The sequence below is a fragment of the Carassius auratus genome, chromosome 30, assembly GCF_003368295.1.
Source record: "Carassius auratus strain Wakin chromosome 30, ASM336829v1, whole genome shotgun sequence".
NCBI lineage: Eukaryota > Metazoa > Chordata > Actinopteri > Cypriniformes > Cyprinidae > Carassius > Carassius auratus.
The window spans coordinates 12,674,962-12,701,849 of NC_039272.1; the positions used below are offsets into that span (position 1 = coordinate 12,674,962).

General features: G+C 42.1%; 3 protein-coding genes across 4 annotated transcripts; all 3 read left to right on the top strand.

The window, feature by feature from the left end:
* The first annotated feature begins 8,816 nt into the window (after nt 1–8,816).
* Nucleotides 8,817–11,277, top strand: LOC113049253 (vegetative cell wall protein gp1-like). Of its 2 annotated transcripts, none has more exons than XM_026211430.1 (2): nt 8,817–9,018; nt 10,619–11,277. In XM_026211430.1, exons 1-2 carry the CDS (start codon nt 8,998–9,000, stop codon nt 11,096–11,098), a joined length of 501 nt encoding a protein of 166 aa, XP_026067215.1. In that variant the 5' UTR covers nt 8,817–8,997; the 3' UTR covers nt 11,099–11,277. The 2 variants fall into 2 exon arrangements, with proteins under 2 accessions (XP_026067215.1, XP_026067216.1); XM_026211431.1 differs by having other exon boundaries at nt 8,828–9,014.
* An 891-nt stretch (nt 11,278–12,168) lies between these two features.
* LOC113049252 (uncharacterized) lies at nt 12,169–25,211 on the top strand. The gene is made up of 2 exons (XM_026211429.1): nt 12,169–12,227; nt 23,214–25,211. Exon 2 carries the CDS (start codon nt 23,215–23,217, stop codon nt 24,979–24,981), a length of 1,767 nt encoding a protein of 588 aa, XP_026067214.1. The 5' UTR covers nt 12,169–12,227; nt 23,214; the 3' UTR covers nt 24,982–25,211.
* LOC113049251 (uncharacterized) lies at nt 15,128–18,963 on the top strand. Its single transcript, XM_026211427.1, has 2 exons — nt 15,128–18,439; nt 18,524–18,963. Exon 1 carries the CDS (start codon nt 15,791–15,793, stop codon nt 17,699–17,701), a length of 1,911 nt encoding a protein of 636 aa, XP_026067212.1. The 5' UTR covers nt 15,128–15,790; the 3' UTR covers nt 17,702–18,439; nt 18,524–18,963.
* Nucleotides 25,212–26,888: the final 1,677 nt, after the last annotated feature.

A 26,888-nucleotide genomic window follows, 5' to 3' on the forward strand; every position in this document is an offset into this window, starting at 1 on the left:
CCTATAAAGGGCTGGTCCCATTGTGAAAGTTTACAGCATATAGTGTGACAACATTGCCAGCTATTGGGGCATGTTGTCACAAAAGATCAATGGTGTTAAATTAACTGTTTTCTTTTTCCTGGCCAATGATAGTGATGATCAATAGCCTTTTTGTAGCCAAGAATTTAATGTATGCGTCTGTACGGAAATTGATCTTGGGTAAAAAGTGTGATGGCTAGCTCTGGTCTCCCCTTTGCATTGTGTCTGTGAACTGATTCAGTATTTGACCCAGTCAGCCGGAGATCAGATTGATTCTAACTTTGTTCATAAAGTGTGAACAGACTCGGGACACAGCAGTGACAGCTGATTGCAAGGTTCATGAATGTAATTACAGCTCCAAACCGTGACATAAATAAGCTCAAACTTTTGCACATAATAAGGTCCTAATGAACGGCTGTCATTAAGACAAAGATCTGGATCATGTATTTATATAGGAACTGTTTGGCCACATCATTGCATGGACTTTTAATTAAACCAGAGAGCTTAACCCTAGGGCAGAGTCTCATATTGTTACCAGTCTATGTATCGAAGATAATCATTAAACATTTTAATTAAGATAAAAATAAATAAATAATTGTATTACAACCGGGGTAAATTTAAAGTCCATAATAAGGCTTTATAATAAAAAGTAGCATAATTAAATCTCAAATTCATGCTTGCAGCTAAATAAAAGAACACAAACACCTCTTCTGTGTGTTTCTTTAGCTCCAAGGCTAGGAAAGGGCTACGAGAATGTTTACAAAATATGTGAATGCATGCAAAGTAATGTGCTCTATAGCCTACTGTACGTTATGCATAATTCCCTTCAGCATACTTATGCCAGATGGTTTTAATGTATTCAAGACTCTTAGAAAAGGTCATTGGTTCACATTATTTCAATATTATGCATGCTTACACAATGCCAACCATTTTCAAAAGCTTATGTACTTCTGTTATGATATATCATAAGTTATAATTAGCATAAGAAAGCAATTCATGGCGTCTTAGTAAATTAGCTTTCTCAGACATCGACTGCAAACGAGTCAGAATGCTGTCTGTCAACGTTCAGGCCTGAAACAAGAGAGCAAGAGTCATTATTGAAGTTTTCTTGGCCTCCTTTCTTGCCTGCTGTCCTTCATGGCATTTGTCAAAAGAAAGAGGTTCACCTTTTTTTCAATTTTCTCTCCTAATCGCTTGGTGAATGTTGAGGTGAGCGTGCCGGCTGGGATATGCCGTCATAGTCTATCATGCTCGATTATGCTTACTGTGCTTTAAAAAGGGCTGATTTTGCATTGCAAATCTCCCTCGCAACTTTTTTTCTTTCTTTCTCTGAAACAACCAAAAGGCAAGTCAAGCAATAATGTTATTCTAGTGTGAGCTCCCAATAGACATGGACCATTTAAAACTGAGAAACATAACCAGAGTCAGCGAATTAAACTCCTGCTGCCAATGCCAATACATAAACTCCATATTCAGTGAAATGACAGTGTACAGTTAAGTGGGTCTGAGAATGTGTGGCATGTGGATTCATTCTGCAAACATTGCATACAAGAAATAGCAAAATTGACACTGTGCAGTACGTGAGAATGTTTAAATTTCAGCGTGCAGTGGGTAGCAGTGTTTTCATCCCTGCGGGCTGGGGGTAATGCATGGTATATTTTTGAACAGGGACTGTTATAGATTAGAATTTAGGTGTGATGTTCCGGAATCAATCACCTTTATTTATATAGTGCTTTAAACAAAATACATTGCGCCAAAGCACTGAACAACATTCATTTGGAAAACAGTGTCTCAATAATGCAAAATGATAGTTAAAGGCAGTTCATCATTGAATTCATTGATGTCATCTCTGTTCAGTTGAAATAGTGTCTGTTTTAATTTGCAATCAAGTCAACGATATCGCTGTAGATGAAGTGACCCCAACTAAGCAAGCCAGAGGCGACAGCGGCAAGGAACCGAAACTCCATCGGTGACAGAATGGAGAAAAAAACCTTGGGAGAAACCAGGCTCAGTTGGGGGGCCAGTTCTCCTCTGACCAGACGAAACCAGTAGTTCAATTCCAGGCTGCAGCAAAGTCAGATTGTGCAGAAGAATCATCTGTTTCCTGTGGTCTTGTCCTGGTGCTCCTCTGAGACAAGGTCTTTACAGGGGATCTGTATCTGGGGCTCTAGTTGTCCTGGTCTCCGCTGTCTTTCAGGGCAGTAGAGGTCCTTTCTAGGTGCTGATCCACCATCTGGTCTGGATACGTACTGGATCCGGGTGACTGCAGTGACCCTCTGATCTGGACACAGACTGGATCTGGTGGCCACGGTGACCTCGGAACAAGAGAGAAACAGACAAATATTAGCGTAGATGCCATTCTTCTAATGATGTAGAAAGTACGGTGTTATGTGAAGTGTTCCGGTTCCAGTTTACCTAATTAATGCAGCCTAAAAATCCTTTAACGGATTTGGATATTAAAAGCATATTAGTATGTTATGTGTATGCCAGGTTAAAGAGATGGGTCTTTAATCTAGATTTAAACTGCAGGAGTGTGCCTGCCTCCCGAACAATGTTAGGTAGGTTATTCCAGAGTTTAGGCGCCAAATAGGAAAAGGATCTGCCGCCCGCAGTTGATTTTGATATTCTAGGTATTATCAAATTGCCTGAGTTTTGAGAACGTAGCGGACGTAGAGTAGTATAATGTAAAAGGAGCTCATTCAAATACTGAGGTGCTAAACCATTCAGGGCTTTATAAGTAATAAGCAATATTTTAAAATCTATACGATGTTTGATAGGGAGCCAGTGCAGTGTGGACAGGACCGGGCTAATATGGTCATACTTCCTGGTTCTAGTAAGAACTCTTGCTGCTGCATTTTGGACTAGCTGTAGTTTGTTTACCAAGCGTGCAGAACAACCACCCAATAAAGCATTACAGTAGTCTAACCTTGAAGTCATAAATGCATGGATTAACATTTCTGCATTTGACATTGAGAGCATAGGCCGTAATTTAGATATATTTTTGAGATGGAAAAATGCGGAATGACTAATGATTCTGCATAAGCACATAATGGGAGCATTCTGCTTCTTTAAACATGGCTTTCAAATTGCTAGACACATCAAAAGATAAGATGTCTCAAGCTGGTAGTGCGTCGACTTCACACTGGAAGGGATGCATGAATAGATCCAGCACTCGCACACACAAACAGACCACTGTCATACACATTGTATTATTTCTCTAATTATGTGACCGTGCAGACTGGAGTAATGTCTTCTGAATATGTATCTTGGCCATCACAGGACTAAATTACATTTTAAAATATATTAAAACAGAAAACACAATATTTAACAATATTACTGTTTTTACTCAATATTATACTATATTTACTTTCTAACATGTCCCTTACAAAAGCATACTGGGAAAATACTGTGGATGAATGTTGGTGATATCAGATACTGTAGTGATACAGTAAATACCATGATAATGAATGATTACCATTTTTATATATTTTTTCTATTGGCTAATATTTCATTGTGCATGATCATTTTCTCTTCTTTTTTCATTTAGATTGACTTTGCTGTCATGTAACGCTCAACTAAACTTAACCGTAAATCACCAAAAAGTTAATTATAAGTAGTAACACTGTTAAATGTAACCTTTAGCAGCTCTTTAAAAAATGTATATTCTTGTTATACTGTACATTATAATGTTGTGATTCCTGAATGAATTTCTAGTATTTAAAACAACTGATTTTAAATTTTAAGTATTGTGAAGTAATGTGGAATTTTAAGCTGTTTATCGATTCTCTACCATTAAAATGACATGAAAATAATTACAGGCTTATCAGTATGAGCCAGAATTTTGATATAAGTGCATTGGTATATTAAATAGTGATTCAAGGTATTATGAACTAGAATATTTTTGTAATTGTCTCCTTAATGACTGCCTGAATTCTACTGTTCTAGTTCTTGCACAAATTCTCACTTTCCATCCAGTTGTTGTTGTTTTTGCGTAAGTAATATATATATATATATTTTTTTTTGTGAACCTGTTGGTAGCATTGATTTATGTCTCTATTTATGTTATTAATTTTTATCCCTCTTTCTTCCCTCCTCTTGTCTTTTTCTCTTAATATTTGCATTTTTATCTTTTCTTCATACAACAGTAACCTTCAAATCCAGTCTACTGTCTTGCCCATGAGGTAATATCTGGCATGCTTCATTTCTCGATATATTCCTTAATGTTGAATAGGGCTAACCTGTACACTGCATGTCTACATACTGTGTGCATTTTTCTCTATGGTTTGTATATATATATATATATATATATATATATATATATATATATATATATATATATATATATTATAAAGAAGGGGAATTATGCTATCAATCATAGCCATGTCAGCTTCTCCAGCAAAACTAACCTGACATGTCAACAATATGAAAAGCAAGGCCCCATTAGGGAGTAACAGGAGGAGAATGAAGGAATAATAAGTGAAAACAAGAGAAGGACAAAAGGTTTGAAAAGAGGATGATGTATAAGAGAAAGAATATTCAGCAAGGGGGAGAGGGTAAAGATGAAGAGGAGAGATAAATTGGGTCATTTGGAAATGTGAAGTGGCTGAGTTGGCACCAAGCTGTGAGTGCTGTGCTTGGTTAGTCCCCAGCTCAGGATTATCCCTGGAGAAGGACTAATTTAAACCCCTGAGAGAAGAGTTCACAGACAGACAGACAGAGTATGCATTGTGATAAATACTGCATAACTGCACACAGCTACGTGAGACTTACGTAACTTCAAAGCCGTGAAAGAAACTTGCTGCTCTGTGATTTATTTTCCTCGACCCTGAAAAGTCCTGCGGTATGAACGAAATATCTTCCAAATTCTGGATGAATGAATCTGTCCAAATAATACATTATTATAAAAACATGTTCTATTAAAATAATGATAGGTTTGTTCTTTGTAAATACAGACTTGCAGCATCTTCAAGAATTAATCAATTGCCGTCTGTCTGAATGAATAAACTCTTTTTTTCATTGCATTAGTCTTGTTTTCTTACTCTTCATTTGAAAAAGTTACATTGACCAATTTAATATTTATAATTGTTTAACTGCCATACTGTTAAAATCAGTACGGCAGTAGAGTTGTTATGATGTTTTTTTTTTTAATCTTTGTGAATGATTCACATATTCACTCATAATACTCACTCACTAGTTGCCAACTGCTAGTATAATACTGACCCATGAATCAGTCCAAATGATAAAAGGGTAGAATGGGTTGATTGAAAGCATGGATTAATTATATATACACACACACACACACACACACACACACACACACACATACAGAAGTATTCCATGAATAGTCTCTAATTTCTCAAAAGTTCATAAAACTACATGCAAAATATTTATTATGAAAAAATAAATGTTATCTAATATTAGTTACATCAAATATTGCCATATACCTCACAGCCACATAGTACAAACCCTTAAAAACCAAATCATGGCTTGACCGTTCTATTACAACCCTTCTTTGAAGTTTTTCAACAAACCACTTATGCTTCCATTTAAAATGCTGTTGATGAGTTCTGACTGTTGTTGGATCCCACATAGCGCTTTCAGCTTTTCAGAGAGCGGCGCTGGTGTGTTTAGTGAGGCATTTGGGTGACTGGAATCTAGCTCATCTCCCCCACAACTGAACAGAAAAGTCATATGACTTGAACTGAGGAGAGAGAGAATTTGGCACAGCAGCGCTTACTGGCTGTCAGGACTACAGATGAGACTGGCAGAGGGCTAATAGGACCTGCCTGTCTATTATGGAAGAGAAAAAGAGCAAAACGGAGAGAGCGGACATTCGAAGTCTCAAATGGACAGGGACTGTGACGTGTTATCAGTATGTGAAGGTGAATGATGACAGAGGTGGATACCTCAAGATGAAAAACGGAAAACTAATGGGACAGTGCGGGTGTGAACTAAGCACAACACCATTTACACAGCGCTCTCTGTTTTCCGAAAATACTCTGTTTTGAGATTTTAAAACCTAAACAAGTAGTTGCTTGTGAACAAAATCACCGGGATGAATCAAAACCACTGCTACTAGCTATTAAGGCTTTTCTAGAATGTGTAATAGGTGGGTTATTAAAAAATGAACAGGCTATTAGCCATGACACTCAAGAATGTTAGAGCGGAATCATTTTTTCTTGGAATAAAAGATTTGATCCTTTTTTTAGGATCAACTACCCAAGAAGAGAACAGGCAAGCTGCACGTTTGAGGACAGAGACATATGTGCAAGGGCAAGAACATCCATCTATTCCCAGTGTATTTAGAGAGCCGAGAGATAAATATATCTGTGTGAGAACCTTTTTCAGTTTGTGCATTTAAATCAAGGTGAATTCTTTCGGTGTACCATGCTAGGGTAGAGACTAGGTCGGCCAAAGCATTTGTAATGGAGGATGACAGGTTATTTGTACTGGTTTAACAGCCACTGATTATTACTTTCTAAAAAGTGAGGGAGAGCCATCGAACCATCTCTATGTTTATGCGTATATGGCTCTATCTAGCATGCTCACGAATACTGATGAATATGCATCATCATCATTGATATGAATATGCAGAATATAAAAGACAAGCAGATAAATATATTTTAAATGAGAGGCAACCGCTTTGCTTGAGCAGGCCCATCCTTCATTGTGTTTGTTTTATGTCAGGCAGCATAAATAGATTTTCATACATAATTTATTATTAACACACTGTATTATTTTGTATTTATGTACGTGCATTTCTCAGTGCAGTGTGGGATTTTAGCTATGAGTCATACTTTTGCTAGGGATTTTAGAAATACATCTGAATGCTGTGTGGTTCCTGTGCCATGAGACGTAGCCTATTGCACAATTATACTAAAATTATGACGGTTGACCTTTATATGACAAGGTGACCTTCAGCTCACCACTTTCATCTCAAAAGCAGGATTGAATGTTTTTCTAATAGCTAATTATTTTTGCACACGCATTAATGATTTGATTTTAGCTGAGCACTAATTAGCGACTATGCCAAAAGTGAAAAACGAAGGTTTAACCAGTGTTTTTTTGCAGAATAACCAGGTTTTATTATTTTTATTTTTTTTGGTGTAGCATTGTCTCTCATTGTCCCTCTCTTCCTCTGTGAGTTTGTCTTTCGAGGTATACAGAACCCTACAAAGTTCATTTTTGCACCTCAGCAGGATTCCTACTAAACTGAGCCAAGATATGCCACATCTGGGACTAAAATAAATTTGTAATTCACACTCTCTATCTTTACTAAAGACACATGCAAGCGTATTATGAAACACCATATTAAGTCTATTAATAACCCCCCTTTTTGGAACCATATTTGTATATTCAGAATCTCAAATAACAAGAAAAAAGACCAGTTGTGAAATGAATGGTTAAACACAGTGATACAGTAAAATGATTTATCAAATAAAACACTTTATGTTTTGTGTAGAAAGTGAGCTTACTTTGTGACAACAGGAATATTTTAAAACTGAGAATGATTTTCATGACATACATTTTTTTGACAGAACTCCTGAGAAGGCAGAACAGTAAATTATGAGTATATCTCTAGCATATCTCAGCACCAACTGGTCACGTACAAGCTCCCATGATGCATTTTTTTTGTATCCATTGTTTCCACAGCCAATGCAGCAGTAAAGCTTTGATGACGGAGGGTTTTGTGCAGTTTTTTTTTTTTTTTTTTAGACTAGATACTTTTTTCCTGACTAAACATCTTTCTCCTCTTTCTTTAACAGCATACAGAATGTTTTGATGATGTAGACCTAAACTGGGTTAATGATTAATTCTTAATATGAAATATCAGAAATATGAATAATAATTTTGAATGTTGGTTTTTAAATACCTAGTTCAAAATTGTCTGAAATTAGAATAGATTTTGTGTGTGTGTGAATTTTATCCTGCAGGCTAAAATGTATGATATAATAATTTAAAATCTAATAATAAAATAATTTATGTAATAATGTTAACAAGTAAACACGGTGAAATCACAATGAAAAACATAGGCTACATGTCATTAAATATTTTGTGTTTCATAATCGATTTACCGCTAGCATTTAATAAGCTATCAAAACTGCAGGTTCGAACAGATTCTGAATCATTTCGATTCGTTTGAACAAACCATTTAGTCCTATTTTCTGAACTGGGTCAACCAATTCACCTTAAAAAAATTGATTCAAAAGAATGACTCGTTCACGAAGCGAATCAACGCCACAGGAGAGCCAGAGCAGGATTTTCGGCGAATAGCTTACATTTTAATTGGTTCTTTACACAAAGCTACCACGAGGCTTCTGGAGACTTGGAATATTGTGCATGAGTCGTATGGACTGCTTTTATGGTAGTGACAGTTGTCATTTTGGACGTTAACAGCGCCAGTCCTCATTCAATTTCACCATATCGTTTGTTTCACACACAAAAAAAGAAAATCATACAGAACAACATCAGAGTGAGTAAATAAATCTTATAAACATGAACTATTCCTTTAAATATATATCTATACAGAAAGTGACTTCAAAAATATTCACATGTGACAACTAGCCCCGGTGTTCTGTACATACTATAACTTCTCTGCAGTCCTTTCTTCCTCTCATCTTTTTACGAACTCACTATGGCTATTCAGTTTCTCGTATGTCCTGAACTCACTATGGCTATTCAGTTTCTCGTATGTCCTCCGTTTCTCTCTCTCTCTGTTCCTTTTCAGTGTTCTCTCCCTCATTGTTAAATCTCAGCAGTACACGGTGAGAGTGACAGACCAGTGAGCGCGGTGCGCAGAGAATTTCAAGAAAACGTCACAACTGAGTCAGAGCGAGAAACGAGTTAAGAGAGAGAGAGAGAGAGAGAGAGAGAGGGACAGAGAACGAGGCAGGATATATTGATACTAAACGACGGTAGTTTCTCTTCAGTGTGTGTGAGAGAGACCATGAGTGAGGACAAGATGGAGTGCATGAACAGATGAAGACTATCATTGGGTGGGTGAGTGTGTGTATATATCTGTCCGAGTGCCTATTTTGTTTTGTCCACTTGATAATGTAGGTTTATGTATCAGCTTGACCACCTGTTAGTGTGAGCGTGTCTGTGTCCAGACGCATGCATGTTGCCTGCAGGTGTATTTCTTCATGAGTGAACACATTTCAAGTCGGGTTTAATGATTGTGTAGCCTACTAATAGCTGTTTATTTGCGCTTCTGATCAAGTCTGCATGTGCTGTGTCTCTGTGCTTTGCCAACATGTGTATGTTATTCATCCCGACAGCCTTTGTGTGCGTGATAGTGTTTTTGCATAACAGTAGCCTCTTTGTGTGTATGAATGAAAGTGTTGAAATAACTGTCTTGCCACACATCTGCAAATGTTATTGTTGGTTGTGATGTTATTGTAAGATGCTTTTTTGTGCAACATTTTATTTTTAGTCAAATTATGTAAGAGGCGAACTAAAACCAGGCAACATGTTGCGTGTTTGATTTTTAGACTTTTAGGTAACATTAATTTTTGTGGCATTTCTAACGATCACAAAATGTTTTCATGCATATTCTATTTTTGGCTTGTTAGACAGTCTAGTTCACGAGACAAGAATCTTACGAACTACAGGGAAAGATGTGAAAAACAGGTTGAAAGAGAATGTGTGAGACAGAGATAGAACGCACAGAAGAGGATGCGTATGAAACAGACACTATATCCCTGTCCTTAGGGAGGTAGTGTAATCAAAGCCACATTACTGGTAATGAAAGATATTATCTGCAGAAAGTCTGTCACACATCTTTATCTGTCTGGATCAGAGGCTGTGGGGAATTCTTCTGTTTCACTTGTCACATCAAACTTTTGTTTTAGTTTTGCTCCGGACAAAAACTGGCACCACCAAATGGGTTGCAATTGTGTAAGATAAGAGATTTTTAATTAAAGGCATACTTCAAATGATTTACTCCCACTCATGTATTTCGATTTTTTTTTTTTACGGGCTATCAAAGAAGACATCTAGCAGACAGTCCAAGCTGCTTTTTTCCACAGTGAAAGTATAATGAAATTGACAATTTAGGGGTAATTTAAATGTAAGGTTTTTTTTTTTTTTTTAGGGAGGTCACTTAATTATTATTATTTTTATTATTATTACTTTATTTTAAGGGAAGAGGGAATATATATATATATATATATATATATATATATATATATATATATATATATATATATATATATATATATAATTATTATTATTATTTTGAAAACAAGAAAAAAAATAAACATGAAAAATGTAAGCTTATAATAAACCTAAAAATTAATTAAAAAACAAAATTATCTGAAAATAAGAAAAGAATTATGAAAAACTAGACCAAACAAACAAAAACACATTAATATGATGATTTTTGATTGCAGTTAATGGGATGAGAAGGAAGCAAAGGATGGTAACATGGGTCAATGTTATCTTGTTTTTATTTCAATACATTTCATTTCATTATTTAATAATAAAGCACATTTAAAAACAACTCAAGGTAGACCACAACATGCACAGTATTTTTTTCTTAAATTAAAAAAAATATGTTACAGTTATGTTGTTTTAAAAAGTCCTTTCTTTCTCTCCACAGTTCTTTCCAGTGGTCCTGATGAGCGTTTCCAAACCACCTCCGCCCCATTCCCATTTCCCTCCCAGTAACCCTTCCTCCCATCTCCCCCTGCCTCCATCCTCCTCTCCCTCCCCCTCTCCCTCCACCCCTCCCTTCGCTGCAGGTCCCCCCAGCCCCGCTGTGCTTCCTCCTCCCTCCCCAGTCAAGATCTCCATGCAGGAGCACTTTGCCATCAATGTGTGCCCTGGCCCCATCCTCCCCATCCCACAGATCTCCGACTTTTTCCCTCGTTTCCACGACTACCCCATCACCCCCCCTCCACCCCGGGAGAAAAAGGTCCTAAAGGACAGAGACAAGGACGGAGACGGGAATGGAGAGAAAGAACATAAGAGGGAGAGAGAGCATGAAGAGAACGGAGAGTTTGTCGACTCGGATGACGATGACAGTGAGTTTGTCTCGCGGCTAGTGACTATTGTTTCGTGTTTGGTTCCCTTTGGGTAGCTTACACATGTGTTTATGCTCTGCTCTTCCTTTTAAGTAATCGTTCTGCTGATGTGTGTAACACCAATGAGCGGATGGTATTCAACCATCTGTTCCATGTTAATGAACCCTGACCCCTTTTGACACATTCTACACTCAAAGACCAGAACGTGAGTTAAAGAAAAAACAAGGACTTTCGTTTTACAACCCTCTTACAACATAACTCACCACCCTGGGCGCCGCCATGACGGCAATGTCCTGGCGGGGATGAGAGTTATAACACCTTGGAGACTATCCAGAGATGCGATATCGAACTTCAAAAGGGAAGACAAACAACCCCCCTTCTTGATCGCACATTCCAGTGAAACAGACGCACATACACTCAAAAACAGGCACAAGCATTTTTGCTGGCCCATGGACCTTATTTTACTTAAACTACCTCTAAATGTATTTTAATGTCTCCCTTTTTGTGCTCAAATGTATGTATGCGGCATAATGGAATATATGAATGTTACTGTGTGTTTAATGCAAACTTTAGATGCATTTAGTTAATAGTAAGTCTGTATCTTCGGATACGGGACTGGTAAAAGCCTAGTTCTTAGTGTCTGTATAATCGTAAAAACACGACTGTAACGAATCTTGATAGCAAACTACAAAAAGATGCATTGTTTCAGAGGAACGATCTTGCTTAAGAAAAATGTTTAATTTTGTCATCGCCATAAATTAGACCAGTGGGCGGAGATCAGCAAACAAAGAAGATTTTTCCCGCCTCAGTTTGTTTACACTTCATTGGCTCATACTCAAAAATTAGGCGTGAACCTAGGTTACGTAAAAGCTCGGGGAAACCGTGTTTCTGGGCATTCCGCCAGAGAGAAAAGAGGATTCCCAGCTTTGCAACCGGACTTCAAGAAGTTCTCCGTTATTCTTCTTTACTTTTCGTTTCATTCTAGTTTTTCTTTATTGTCTGCTGATATTTGACTTCGTTCAATTGCCTTCACGAGCCAAACGAACTTAAGTCTAGTCATCTTTTGGCAAAGTTTACCTTCGCGTTAACCATCGAGCTCGCGTATCATCTGCTCTGGAAAGAACCACGCTGAGGCCGCACAGACCGGACAATTTGAGCGCAGCTACGCACAAGAGCCAGATCAAAGCAAGTACTTTCTTATATCGCAACTAAAATTGCTGTTTAAGGTTGTCTAGGCTATTCCATGTTTGTGAAATCATTCAATGACTTGGGGTCTCTTGCAAAGTTAACTGTTTGAAATTGCCACGCTGAGATTGCTTTTCACTTTCACTTTCTCTCCTCTCTCTCTCTCTCTCTCTCTCTCTCTCTCTTTATCTCTATCTCTCATTTATCTCATTATTATTCTTGTTCATTTACCTTGTTTAAATTGTATTTTCGTTTTGCTATATACTCATATTTACTCCGTGTGAATTGTAGTTATGTACTCTTTAGTCTGTTTTTATTAAATCCTATAATTTGCTTGAATTGAATTGTTTTATTGCTCATTGAGATCGAAGTCCCTGAATCGTGTGATCTACGCTACGAGCTTTGTTTTATATGAATTAATTTTCAGTAATCTTAGTAGTACAGACACAGAAAATATTGTTTTTTCCTGATCAGAAGATTAATATTTCTTGGAGTTTGTAAGAAGGGTATTTTTATTGAATTTTGATAAGGAAGTCTAGCTTCCAGTTCGCTGGACGAACAGATTGTCTAGAGTAACTTAAATTAATTCTAGTAAAGGTTACCTTTAAATGATTAAATATTCCCTCTTTGGGTAATTTAATATTTGTAAGCAATAAGCACGTTATATTCATAGACTCATGAATATTCACTTCATTTGAGTTAATTATTCCCCAGAAAGTGATTGTTGCTACATTAAATGGTGGAGTTAAATTTGGGCAGCGTTCAAACTTTGTTTTTGTGAGCAATATTCATTTTCATTTTCATGAGCATTTTTGGATGTTAATATTATGTATGCGCATTTTTGAATTGTGAGTTAAGTCGCGCTTCGAGCGAACTCATTTGGCACAAAGGCAACTGTTCAGCACAGCAGCCTAACAGTTTCTAAAAATACCTATAGTCACTGTTATTTTAATAAAAATAAACTGCAGTAAATGTTAAAAGTCTCCTGTCAAGAGAAGACCAACATTTTCATATGAATAATTAAAAGATGAAGAAATCTTTTATTAATTGTAATATGTAAATCTGAACCTGAGCGATGTTCCTCTGATTCAGTTAAAAAGGCCTTGCATATTAAGTATCGTTATTGAATTTCGTGGTGAGCCACAGTGATATTCAAAATTTAAACGATAAAAACTCCTGGTCTAAATTGGCTTAGCTACCCGATTTTAAACCTAAAACATTTAAATCATAAGTGCTGTTTTGTTAAATGTTTATGGGAGGTAAAACAGATGGACAAAATCTGTTATTAACAGTCTTGTGTTGGTTAGAGAAAAGCTCCGGCCTCACGCGCTGTTTAATTTAGCACCTCAAGGGTCATAAAACCTTTGTCTGTTTGTGAGTTGCGATTTTGATGCAGAGAATCAGCGCTGATGAGCGCACAGAGATTAGATCATAGTGTAACTGACTGTCATTCCGCTATCTAAACACCAGAGGGAATTTTAGACGTTTCAAGTTGCCCTGTCTTCTGATTCCAGCTTGCATGAGTGCCATCTCTGGCCGTTTCAGATAAGGCTCTCGAATTACTAACCTCTATTTCTCTCTGTGATTTATTGAATTAGCTGTCTAAATTATCAATAATTATTTGCATTAACAGCTTTGCTCGTGCGAATATTATTTCAGCATTAGACAATTTTTGCCTGTTTTTGTTCACATTTACTTTGAATTTGGTTCAAACATGATTTGAATTAGAATTTAATTGTTTAATAGTGCAAATTAAGTGTCTCAGCCCAACCACTGATTAACCCATTTAGAAGGGAGCAAGCCATCTAGTGGCAGTAACCTGTTAAGTCAGTTCACAGCTTGCATCTCTCTGATCTCTTTCTTTTCGGTTCTGTTTTGAATTGCTTCATCTACTTTTACCCTTTCTGATTAATTTCATAATTATTAATGATACATTACTGTTATCGTTGGGTATTATAGGGCATTTATTCCGATTTTTCCAATTAATTCTTCTCACCTGCTTATTTTAAATTTAGATTTAAACCAGTTTTGAATTTTTAATTTGAATTAAGTTTTCTGCCCACCAGGTTAAGCCACAGAGAGTGAATACGCCCCTTTGTGGTGAAAACCAGCTTCTTCTTCTCCCGTGCTCATTCCTGTCTTTTGTTATTTATTTTATTATTATTATTATTATTTTTTTTTATTATTATTATTATTTTTTTTATTATTTTTTTTTTTCCTCTTTAATTTTTTTTTATTATTAATTTTTATTATTATTATTATTTTTTTTTTTTATAGTTTTATTCAACTTTTTATTTTATTTTATTCTATATAGCCCTTTTTGTTGTTTATCTTTCCTCTCTCTTTTTGCTTAGATTATTTTGATAATTACCATCATTATCATAAGCTTTTGTTTTGTTTTATCATCATTAGGTAAAGCTGTTTACCTCTCATTTCTACATATATATTTACTCAGTTGATGATTAAACAAACCAAACCTTAATTCACTTTAAGTTTCCTTTGTTCATCCTTTGTGTATTTGATTGTAGAACTCCTTTGGTGATAGGACAGTCATCTCAGGTTTCCAGTGAGCAAGGGGGCCAACCGGCGTTGCCAACACTGGCCGTGAGTGAAACTCGGTCCCTCTTATCTCTGTTCGTTTGCGCCACGCAGTGGAAGACATCAGCAATTTGGCACTCCAACGGTGATCAATCAGTCCAGCTGACACACGACGCAATCTCTGGGACCAGTACCTAAACCGGGGGCTAAATCGGGGCCCACTTTCTTTTCTAAAGAGAGGGTTCTGGGGAACAGCCCAATTTTGTAGTGCTGTCTGGCGGTTGACATCTTGGTGTTGCCGGTTGTGTTAAAAGTCACAAGCTGTTTGAGAGGGCGCAACGTCAGAGTAACGGAGGGCCAGGGACACTGCGGTTGAGTGTTTGGGAGCGCCAGGGAGGCTGACCGTGCCGCTGGATTCCACCAGGTGAACCAAAAGTGATAAAACCTATCCACTTATTATAAGGCGCAGAATATTAGATATTCCCCCTGATATTTATGTTAAGTGTTTGGTCCATTTTCCTCTGTAAGCCACACCCTTTTCCTAGGTCTCTTACTCCCCTAGCCGCACGTGCTGTAGGCCCCTAGCAGAAACTCTTGTGAAAAACAGCAGGCTTAATTTTTTTTTTATTCTCTACCTAACACTTCTAGCGTTCTTATTCATTCCATTTCATTGCAGACCAATTTATTTGGTGTTTTGTTTTCACGGTGCTCTTTCCTATCTTCACCTTTTTGCATGCTGTTGTGATTCTGTTTCTTGCAGTTCACCGAGAGACCCCAAGGAGAGCTAAGTAGTAGAGCGACAACCGAGCAGCCGGTGTCACCAGGTGACCCACGAGGCTATCCCCTGTCAAGTCTCTATTTTGGGCCGACCCTAATTGGACCCGCCTCCCTGTCTAACTGTCTGCATCAGTTAGCCAAAATTCTTAGAGACGGCATAGCCGTACGATAGCTCGTTAACCAGAGAACGAACTTGCATTGGCCTCTTTGTGTGTGTGTTGTGCTTCTCTTGTCCGCAGTGAGCCAAGATGTCGCGTGCATCCAGTCCCGCAGTCCCTTGGGATCAGCTAGCGACATGGCTGGAGACGATGACGACCTCCTTCCTGCCAAAGGACACCAGTGACCTGCAGCACTTGAGCCAGGGACAACTGGATACTGAGATGGACCAGCTGATGGCGAACGATCCGACGCAGAGTTACACCCACAAAGAACTTGCCAGGATCACAGGGACCCTAGCTCACCTCCTCATCGCCCAGGCAAGGATCAGCGAAAGGAGCAACCACGACTTGGAGCAGGAAGCCGCGGCTCTGAGACTTCGAGTGGAGGAAGCCCTACAGCATCAGGCCCACACCCAGAGTCGTCTAGATAAGCTACTTCTCGAGACCCAAGACCAGCACGAGAAAGAGAACGCTACAGATCCAGAACTACAGAAAGAAGTGGAAAGACTTCAAAATGCCCTGGAGAATCTTCGTCTGGACACAGACCAAAGAGAACATTTGGAGAGAGAAACCCGAGAGAGACTCGAGGCAAAGCTCCGACAAGGTGACGCTCTCCTTGAAAGGGCTGAAATCGAACTGAAAGAAAGAGATGCTAAAGTGAAGGCCTATGAAAATCACCTGGAAATGGCCCGAGCTGAAATCCACGACCTTACACAGCGTAAAGACTCTCTAATAGATGAACTTGACATGGTTCACAGAGAACTGAAACATTCTTATAGCCTGCAACGTGAACAGAAAGAGGAAACACACTCCACAGAGTTTCCCCTGGCCAGTGAACCCCAGCGTGTCAGCCAAGAACTTCGAGCTGGAAAAGGGGGTGAAAGCCTGCTTTTCAAAATGTCACCAGCCAGCCTCCACGAACCCCTGTCAGCAGTGGGGGAAGGAAAACCCTTCCAGAAAGTCCGGGTCACCAGCCACGGACACATAACTCCAAAAGAACTGGACAAGCTGGCTAGAAACATCCCTACGTTCAACCCAGATCCTGCAGGAGGCCACGACATTCACGCTTATTTACAAGATATAGACTTTCACTTGCAAACTGTCACCAACGTAACCACTTGGGACAAATTGTACCTGCTCAGAATTACGTCCAGTCGTGAGGTACGCAGTTTCTTAGACCGTCAACCAGAGACTGTCAAAATGGACTACCAGCAACTGCGAAAAGCTTTGGTGCGTGAATTCTCTGATCCAGAATCAGACCAAGGGCTAGTAACCGCAATGGACCTCAAGCAAGGTCGACTTGAAACCCCACCAAATTTCTACAACCGACTGCGACGTGCCTACTTCGGAGCAAGGAATGAACCAGGCATGGAGGAAGACGTCAACTTCCGAACTTTGTTTCTGCGAAACCTCCATCCTACTGTCAGCCACCATTTGGGAGTGTTAGCGTGCCCGCGTAGCATGTCAACGCAACAGTTACGTGATTTAGCACATAAGGCCTACACCAAACAAAAGACTGTGTCAGAAAAGACTGTAAAACACCCAACTATTTGCTCTGTCTCTGAGTCCCATTCAGAGTTGACCCTAGAGGGCGCCCAACAGCACCCCAGTTATACACCCATCAACCGAGAGTCAAGACCGTTCCAAGCCAGCAGAGGGCAGCGCGGTCGCGGTGGTGGTGCCCGTCCGAAGCACCAGAACGACCGCTCTGGAATATCCTGGGACCGGCCTCGCCCCTCCCATAACCAAAAGGGGGGGGGCACCTGGGAAGCCGGCCGGCGACCCAGAACTAGCCAACCTCCAGCCTCCAGAACACCAAGCCCAGGGAGGCGGGAGGGGGAACACTCTCGACGTGATACTTGGAAACTCAAGGCTGAGCCCACATCTAAAAAGGAAAGTGCAGCCACATCCGAAGCTGCAGAACTTCTGAGAATACTGAGAGAGTTCCTTCAACAGAAACCTCACAAGGAGGACAAGAAGGATAAACCAGACACCGCATGACTAAACCTTATGCCTGAAACCAGCACCACTCCCAACGTCTCCACAACTGAACCAAGCACACAGAACACTGTTTGTCAACCACGAACTATTGAACTAGCTGTTGCCTCATCAAACAATAGCAACACCCACTCAGTCCAGCTGACGTCTGCACCTCCTGACCAAGAAAGCATCATCCCACACACTGAGGTGCCAGAAAGTGCTGTTTTGGTTATCTGTACCCACAACGAAACACACAAAACATACCCTAACTGCTTATCGATCAACACACAAGCCCCAACACCAAAACTCCTGGGGAACCTGATCGAGAAGGGAGTGGCTCGGAAACTCTACCTAACCATCACTTTAGAAAAGGAAATGAGACTCGAAGCCCTTGTGGACACAGGGTCAGACCTCACGTTGATTTCGGCTCAACTATTTGATAAGCTCAAATTTGAAGCTCAGAGACAGAATCGAACTCTAAATTTTCACACTTGCAAGCTGAATGTGCAGTCATACAGCCAAAATGACATCCAGCTCAGAAATGTAGCTCCCATCCACCTGACGATCGGACCTATGAGCCTAGTACATCCTATTTATGTCTCACCAATGAACAATTATTCATTTCTCATCGGGAAAGACCTGCTTGATCGCTTTGAGCCTTTACTAGATTTCAAACAGCTGAAAGTCTGGGCTCAAGTGCGAGAACCTCTTCCCCTCCAACCACACAGGTCGCCGGTGCCAGACGGTCAGGTCACAGAGGTCACGAGAATTCCCACGGTGCCAGACGGTCAGGTCACAGAGGTCACGAGAATTCCCACAGAGCCAGACTGTCGGGTCACAGAGGTCACGGGAACCCCAGCAGCCAGCCATAGGTATCCAGCCTCAACAACAAACCAAGGCTCAAGTTCGATCCTCTGTACCTTCAAGGCCACTAAAGACTCTGATACCTACTGCCCCAAGGTCAAAACCGAACTGCAGCTGCATGATATAACAACAACGGACAGTATTCTGGCCATATGGGCAGACAACTCAGCCATTAGTCTGTCACTGTACAATGCAATCACTGAGAAGACACCTGACCTCCCTTATGCCAGCAAGCGCACTCGTTTCCCTTTGAACTCACACCCATCCTCAATGGTTTCTGCTAGAGGAATCTGCGCTTTGCATGTGAAATGGAATTATCGGTGCCTGACTCATTATTTCCTGGTCCTTCCGGACCTGCCACACGATGTTTACATTGGAGCAGACCTCTTGATTCGCCTCAAGGCTCATGTGGACACTTTTAATGAAGTTGTATGGGCCCCATTGACTTTGCAGCCACACGTTTCCATCAACCATGACAACCTCATATCAGGGCAGACCATCCCAGAAGTCTGCACTTTAGTCAACGAACAGGAAACGGTGGTACCAGCTTACACCAAAGGGGTCGCTATTCGGCTCAACATGCGATGGGGTCAAACCTTAAACCACACGCTGGGTTTCTTCCAACCCTCACCTGAATGTGTGGAACTCGGACTCACACTGGAAGCCACACCCCTCACTGAAGTGTCATCTCGTGTAGTCTACATCCTGTTCAACAACTGCACGGCAACTGACATCAACATTCCCAAGGCCTACCGGCTGGGATGGCTAGTAAGCCATGACTTTCATGATTTTGAACTTGTACTACCTGTCATTGGTCCCATTCCACCCGCACTGATACCCGAAGGGAGTACAGACAGTACATTGTTCACTGCACCCTTCAAACTCATTGCCATCACATCTGTTATGTCGGTGCCTAAAGACCAAGTGTGCAGAACGGAGCTGACCGAGGATGAACACCTCACAATATACACAGTCTCCCACAAGAACGTCGGTGAGGCTCATGAACCTACTACACCTCTCAATGCCAACCCGACTGATGACACACCGATGGAGGAGCCTTACCCAGGTTTTGAATCTCAAGTGCAGCAAATTCTACAAGACGCTAATGCACTTCAAAGCGATACAGATCGTCAAGGACTCAGACAAGTTCTGTATAAGTTCAAAGAATCCTTTGCCAAAGACTCTCTAGACTGTGGTCTCACCAACCTCCACACGGTGCGCATCCCTACGCACCCTGATGCTCCTCCCACTTTTGTCAGACAGTACAAGATTCCCATCGCCTCACACGAACCAGTGCAGGAGATCATCGAATCTATGCTTGAAAAGGGGGTCATCCGTCCATGCAACAGCACCTACTCAGCCCCCATCTGGCCCGTCCTCAAACCTAACGGCAAATGGCGACCCACCATTGACTACAGGAAACTGAATCAACAGGTGCCGCTGTCACGATGGCCCATGACCCAGCTAGAACAAGAACTACCCCGAATCAGAGGAGCCACAATCTTCTCTACACTTGATGTGGCCTCTGGATTCTGGACCATTCCGGTGCACCCGGAAGACCAACACAAGTTGGCATTCACATTTGGCAACAGACAGTTCACCTTCAACAGGTGTCCGTTCGGCTACGCCAACTCACCAGCTGAATTCAACATCTTTCTGAACAAAGCCTGCCCAGACGCTAGAATGAGAGGCAACCTGATCTATGTAGACGATGTTCTCATGAAGAGCACAACGGTGGCCGACCACCTGAAAGAAATAGACTATGTTTTGAACCAACTATCCACCGCCGGAGCCAAGATCGCCCTCCACAAAGGACAGTGGTGCCGAACTAAGGTTAACTACGTGGGCCTGCTCATCGGATCCCAAGGCATTGAACCTCAGTCAAACCGCATTCATGCCATTCAAAACATCAAGCCTCCCACCAACGTCTCTGAGCTGCGGAGTTTTCTAGGGGTATGCAATTACTCTCGACAGTTCATCGAAAACTACTCGGACATTGCCAGACCTCTGACAGCTCTGCTAAAAAAGGACTGCCCTTTCGTCTGGTCAGAGGCTCAAGAACACGCCATGAAAGAACTAAAAAGACATTTATGCACAGCTCCGTGTCTTGCTTACCCCGATCCACAAAAGGAATTCTACCTGGAAGCTGGGTTCTCCAACCAATGTCTCAGTGCTGGCCTGTACCAACGGCATGATCAAGACAAGAAAGTAGTTGCCTATGCCAGCAAGACACTGCTTCCACCAGAGTGTAAGTTCTCAGACTGTGAAAAAGCTCTGCTCTGCACTGTATGGGCCATTCAGCGATTCTCCAATTACATTGGGGCACAGAAAGTTATCATAGAGACTTGCCACCAGCCAGTAATGTTCCTCAACAGCCAGCGAATCCGAGATGGCGTGGTCACCAATTCACGCATAGCCACATGGTTAATGGCTCTCCAAGGACGCAATGTTGAGGCACGGTATGCACAGAATCACAAGTCTGCCCTGGGCAATGGCCTGGCCGCATGCCAAAACTGTTCTGATAACATATCTGCAGAAGAAATGGGCGTGCAAGAACCCCAACAGCAACAACCGACCTGTCACAGGTACTTTGAAGAGAATGCGTGTCAGGGCATGCTCACAGCCTACGTCGATGGATGCTCCTACAACCACGATGGCATCCTCAAGGCAGGTGCAGGAGTGCTGTGGGTCAACGACCAGCCATGTTCCCCACAACACTTCAAGTTAGGTCCCCAGTCATCACAATATGCAGAAATAGCAGCCATTCTCATAACTCTGCAGATCGCATCAGCCCATGACATCAGAGAAATCCTCATCTGTACAGACTCTAACTATGCCAGACTCAGTTTTGTGTGCCACCTTACCGGCTGGAAACAGAATGGTTTCAAAACGGCAAACAACAAGCCAGTCAAACACCAACACCTGTTCCAAGAATGTGATAACATCACCGAAATGCACAATATGACTGTGTACTGGAAGAAGGTAAAAGGACACTCTAAGCTACCAGGGCTGGACAAAGACTTAAATGATAAAACCGACGCCCTCGCCAAAACAGGCGCACTACACGGGGAGGTGTGGTCACCCCCAGAACCCACACCCAGCCCCGATGTTGCAGTATTAACCCGCAGCAAACGACCTTCACCTGTGGCAGTGCCCGCCTCACAGTCGCTATCGCTAACTCCGCAGATCTCCAACAACGACATTGCGGATATGCAAGCCTCTGACACTGCCATAAAGACAATTCTTAACCACCTCTCTGACCCCTCCAACCACCCTATCACTGAAGCTGAGCTCAATGATGACTCGTGCCTCCGACACCTGTATAACACCAGACACATGCTACGTGTACAAGACGACATTCTGTGGTTTGCACCTGATGACAGCACATCGCCACGGCTCGTGGTGCCACGATGCCAAAAGGGGGTAATGCTAATGTACGCCCACGACACACCATGTGCTGGACACCACGGTGCCAGAGCCACGTATGACACACTGAGACAGGTGGCATTCTGGCCCGGCATGCAACAAGATGTGGCAGAGTACGTCAGAGAATGTCTTGTGTGCTGCCAGTTCACACCAGCAAACCCAAACCACAGAGCCCCACTGCAACGCAGAGGGATCACGTTCCCGTGGTCAGACCTCCAAATCGACTGGGTAGGGCCCCTGCCCAGATCAACAAGAGGCAACAAGTACTTCCTCACGGTGGTGTGCCAGTTTACCAAGTGGGTAGAGTGTCTGCCAGCACCCAATGACACTGCCCAAACCACTGCATACCTCCTGATGAACCATATCTTCTCCCGGTTCGGATTGCCACTGAGAGTCAACTCAGACAGAGGTACCCACTTCACGGCCGAGATCATGCAACAGATCTGGAAATGCCTAGGGGTACAAGCTAAACTACACATCAGCCACCATCCAATTGCATCCGGCCAGGTAGAGAGATCGAACAGAGCGGTGGTCGCCATGCTGAAAAAGTATGTGTCTGCTAATCAGAAAGACTGGGATGTGAAACTACCCCTTGTGTTGATGGCCATCAGAGCCACCCCACAGGAATCAACACGGGTGTCCCCTTTTGAACTCATGACTGGGCGGCAGATGACCCTGCCACTACACTTGCTGTATCAACCAGGAGACTCCAACCTTGTCACTGCTTACACCACATTCCAGTACCTTGACGAGCTCCATAGACACTTGAAAACAACGTTTGCTTTTGCCCAGCAACACCTGCAAAAAAGCGCTGAAGGCCAGAAAGCATACTATGATCGGAAAGCGTCACACCAGGAACTGAATGTGGGCGACAGGGTCTTGTATTACCGCTTCACCCCGCCAACTCAGACAGGCCCCCAGCGGCTGTCAAAGAAATTCCTGCCACACTGGACGGGACCTCATGAGATTATGAACAAACTCTCCCCAGTTGCGTACCAAATCCAGCTAAGTCGGGGATCGAGAGAACCAGTTCTCAAATGGGTCCACCGTAACCAGATTAAGAGACATGTGGCCACTAGCAGAGAAAGACAGGGAGGGGCCAATGCAAGCTAAACACCAACCGCCGCCATCGAAGCGAAAAGACTGTCCCATCCAACCCGGGACAAACCTCACTGACCTGTTCCCTCTCTCTCTTTTCCCTTTTCCTCCCCATCTCTCTCTCTCTCTCTCTGGCCTGTAACAGGATGCTGCTGTGGATTCTCATCCTGTGCCTCCAGTCAACCAGAGGCCAGCCGTCATCAGACATTATCACACCGGGTCCTGCCTCGGGCATTGTATTGAGAGAGCAACCGGGACTCCTGATCACGAATTGTCGGACGTACACCCAGAAAGTATACGTTCGACTCGACCCCCGCAACGTCTACAGAGCACACTACCCCCGCGCAGTAGCCCAGTACAGCTGGGCCGGTGCCCGTTGGACAGAGGATTCCCTCCAGCACGCCGAGGCCGATGTCAAGCACATGCTCAACCAACTTGAGAAGATGACTGTTACCCAGGCGGAACTAGGTGGACACAACCGCCGCCCCAAACGTTTCCTGGGAGCGCTGCTCGGAGCCGCCGCTGCTGTTGGAACTCTGTTCAACATCGGTATGTCCAGTGTCAATGCAGTAAATATAGCCACTGTGAGACGGCATGTGGCTGAAATTCAGACTGAACTTCCACAGCTAAAAGAGCAACTCACTACACAGAGTGCATCCTTGCAAACCATTGGAAAGACTTTGAAAGGAACGGTGGTCATTCTCAACACCCACAGCGTGCTTTTGAACCAGACCATGAACTCCATGAAACAGCTGTTCACTGTGTTCCAGAATGACTTTGCCCAAACGCAGCTGGTCACAGCATTAATGACTGACATGCTACGGGAAGTGAGTTCTTCCATCGACAGTCTAGCCATGGGAAGAATTCCACCATACCTGATACCCCTAAGCTTGGTGCAAAATGTGCTGGCTTCCGCCATCACCACACCCACTGATCCTATGCAAATCCACCTTGCCTACTCTCTAGGTAGTGCTATTCCCCTTTACGTGGATCCTGAGCAGAAGGAGATGAGTTTCCTCCTGAACTTACCCATCATAGAGTCAAGCCGAATCTACAGACTCAAAGACATTGTTAATGTGGGGTTCTGGAAGGATAACACTCATATCAAGATACGTACCCCTGAGGTGGTGGCGTACCATGACAGCAACACCCAGCTGTACTTAGCCCCAAACCTGCACATGTGCACCCTAACTAAAGACATTCACTACCTCTGCCCCAGCAAGCCATTTCTCAGAGACAATACTGATGGAATCTGCGGGTTGCAACCCATGATCAGCGACACGCGTTGCCCTGCCGATGCCCAGCCTCGCAGCCACGTCACCGAGACGCAAGCTGAGATTGTAGGTGATAGATGGCTCGTTAACACTCCAGTACGTACCGCTACACTGACCTACGACCAGCATGACACAGCCACCCGTGTCAATCTGCTCGACCAGAGCATGTGGATTCAAGTCCCACGAGGGGCCATCCTCCACCTCGACGATCTGGCCTTATACCATCTTCCGAGTGAAGAGTACCAATCAGAACTAGAAATCCCATCCTTCTTCAAGAACTACAACTTCACCCTAGGTCCGGAGTTGGAACTGTGGATTGAAAAAGGCGGGCCTCAGCTCATTGACATTGCTCCCGTCGACGCAGCCCTCCAAGCCTTGTCTCGATTACCCATCCTGAACACCTCACCTGTTGTCCAAGCCTGGACTGCAGCTGACACAGCACTGTGCATCTCCATGGTCGTCGGCCACACCCTGACCCTTGGCGTGGCCTTAGTCCTATACAGGAAACTCAACGAGATGCGAATCTCTGCAGCTAAACTCAAGACAACTAGGATTGGAAGTCTCCGATGGAAACCCCGAAGGGAAGGTAACACACCAGAGACGGATAAGGACCTCATCGAGTTGAGTCCTCAGCCCTAACAAACACCTGCTACCCGACTGTCAGGATTCACCTGCCATCCGACCATGGTGGTGGGTGTTGTCCGATAATGACCACAGGGCATCATCCGACCACAAAGGGGGAATGTAACACCAATGAGCGGATGGTATTCAACCATCTGTTCCATGTTAATGAACCCTGACCCCTTTTGACACATTCTACACTCAAAGACCAGAACGTGAGTTAAAGAAAAAACAAGGACTTTCGTTTTACAACCCTCTTACAACATAACTCACCACCCTGGGCGCCGCCATGACGGCAATGTCCTGGCGGGGATGAGAGTTATAACACCTTGGAGACTATCCAGAGATGCGATATCGAACTTCAAAAGGGAAGACAAACAACCCCCCTTCTTGATCGCACATTCCAGTGAAACAGACGCACATACACTCAAAAACAGGCACAAGCATTTTTGCTGGCCCATGGACCTTCTTTTACTAAACTACCTCTAAATGTATTTTAATGTCTCCCTTTTTGTGCTCAAATGTATGTATGCGGCATAGTGGAATATATGAATGTTACTGTGTGTTTAATGCAAACTTTAGATGCATTTAGTTAATAGTAAGTCTGTATCTTCGGATACGGGACTGGTAAAAGCCTAGTTCTTAGTGTCGGTATAATCGTAAAAACACGACTGTAACGAATCTTGATAGCAAATTACAAAAAGATGCATTGTGTCAGAGGAACGATCTTGCTTAAGAAAAGTGTTTAACTTTGACATCGCCATAAATTAGACCAGTGGGCGGAGATCAGCAAACAAAGAAGATTTTTCCCGCCTTAGTTTGTTTACACTTCATTGGCTCATACTAAAAAATAGGTGTAAACCTAGAGTTACTTAAAAGCTCAGGGAAACCTGTATTCTGGGCATTCCGCCAGAGAGAAAAGAGGATTCCCAGCTTTGCAACCGGACTTCAAGAAGTTCTCCGTTATTCTTCTTTACTTTTCGTTTCATTCTAGTTTTTCTTTATTGTCTGCTGATATTTGACTTCGTTCAATTGCCTTCACGAGCCAAACGAACTTAAGTCTAGTCATCTTTTGGCAAAGTTTACCTTCGCGTTAACCATCGAGCTCGCGCATCATCTGCTCTGGAAAGAACCACGCTGAGGCCGCACAGACCGGACAATTTGAGCGCAGCTACGCACAAGAGCCAAATCAAAGCAAGTACTTTCTTATATCGCAACTAAAATTGCTGTTTAAGGTTGTCTAGGCTATTCCATGTTTGTGAAATCATTCAATGACTTGGGGTCTCTTGCAAAGTTAACTGTTTGAAATTGCCACGCTGAGATTGCTTTTCACTTTCACTTTCCCTCTCTCTCTCTCTCTCTCTCTCTCTCTCTCTCTTTATCTCCCTCTCTCATTTATCTCATTATTATTCTTGTTCATTTACCTTGTTTAAATTGTATTTTCGTTTTGCTATATACTCATATTTACTCCGTGTGAATTGTAGTTATGTACTCTTTAGTCTGTTTTTATTAAATCCTATAATTTGCTTGAATTGAATTGTTTTATTGCTCATTGAGATCGAAGTCCCTGAATCGTGTGATCTACGCTACGAGCTTTGTTTTATATGAATTCATTTTCAGTAATCTTAGTAGTACAGACACAGAAAATATTGTTTTTTCCTGATCAGAAGATTAATATTTCTTGGAGTTTGTAAGAAGGGTATTTTTATTGAATTTTGATAAGGAAGTCTAGCTTCCAGTTCGCTGGACGAACAGATTGTCTAGAGTAACTTAAATTAATTCTAGTAAAGGTTACCTTTAAATGATTAAATATTCCCTCTTTGGGTAATTTAATATTTGTAAGCAATAAGCACGTTATATTCATAGACTCATGAATATTCACTTCATTTGAGTTAATTATTCCCCAGAAAGTGATTGTTGCTACA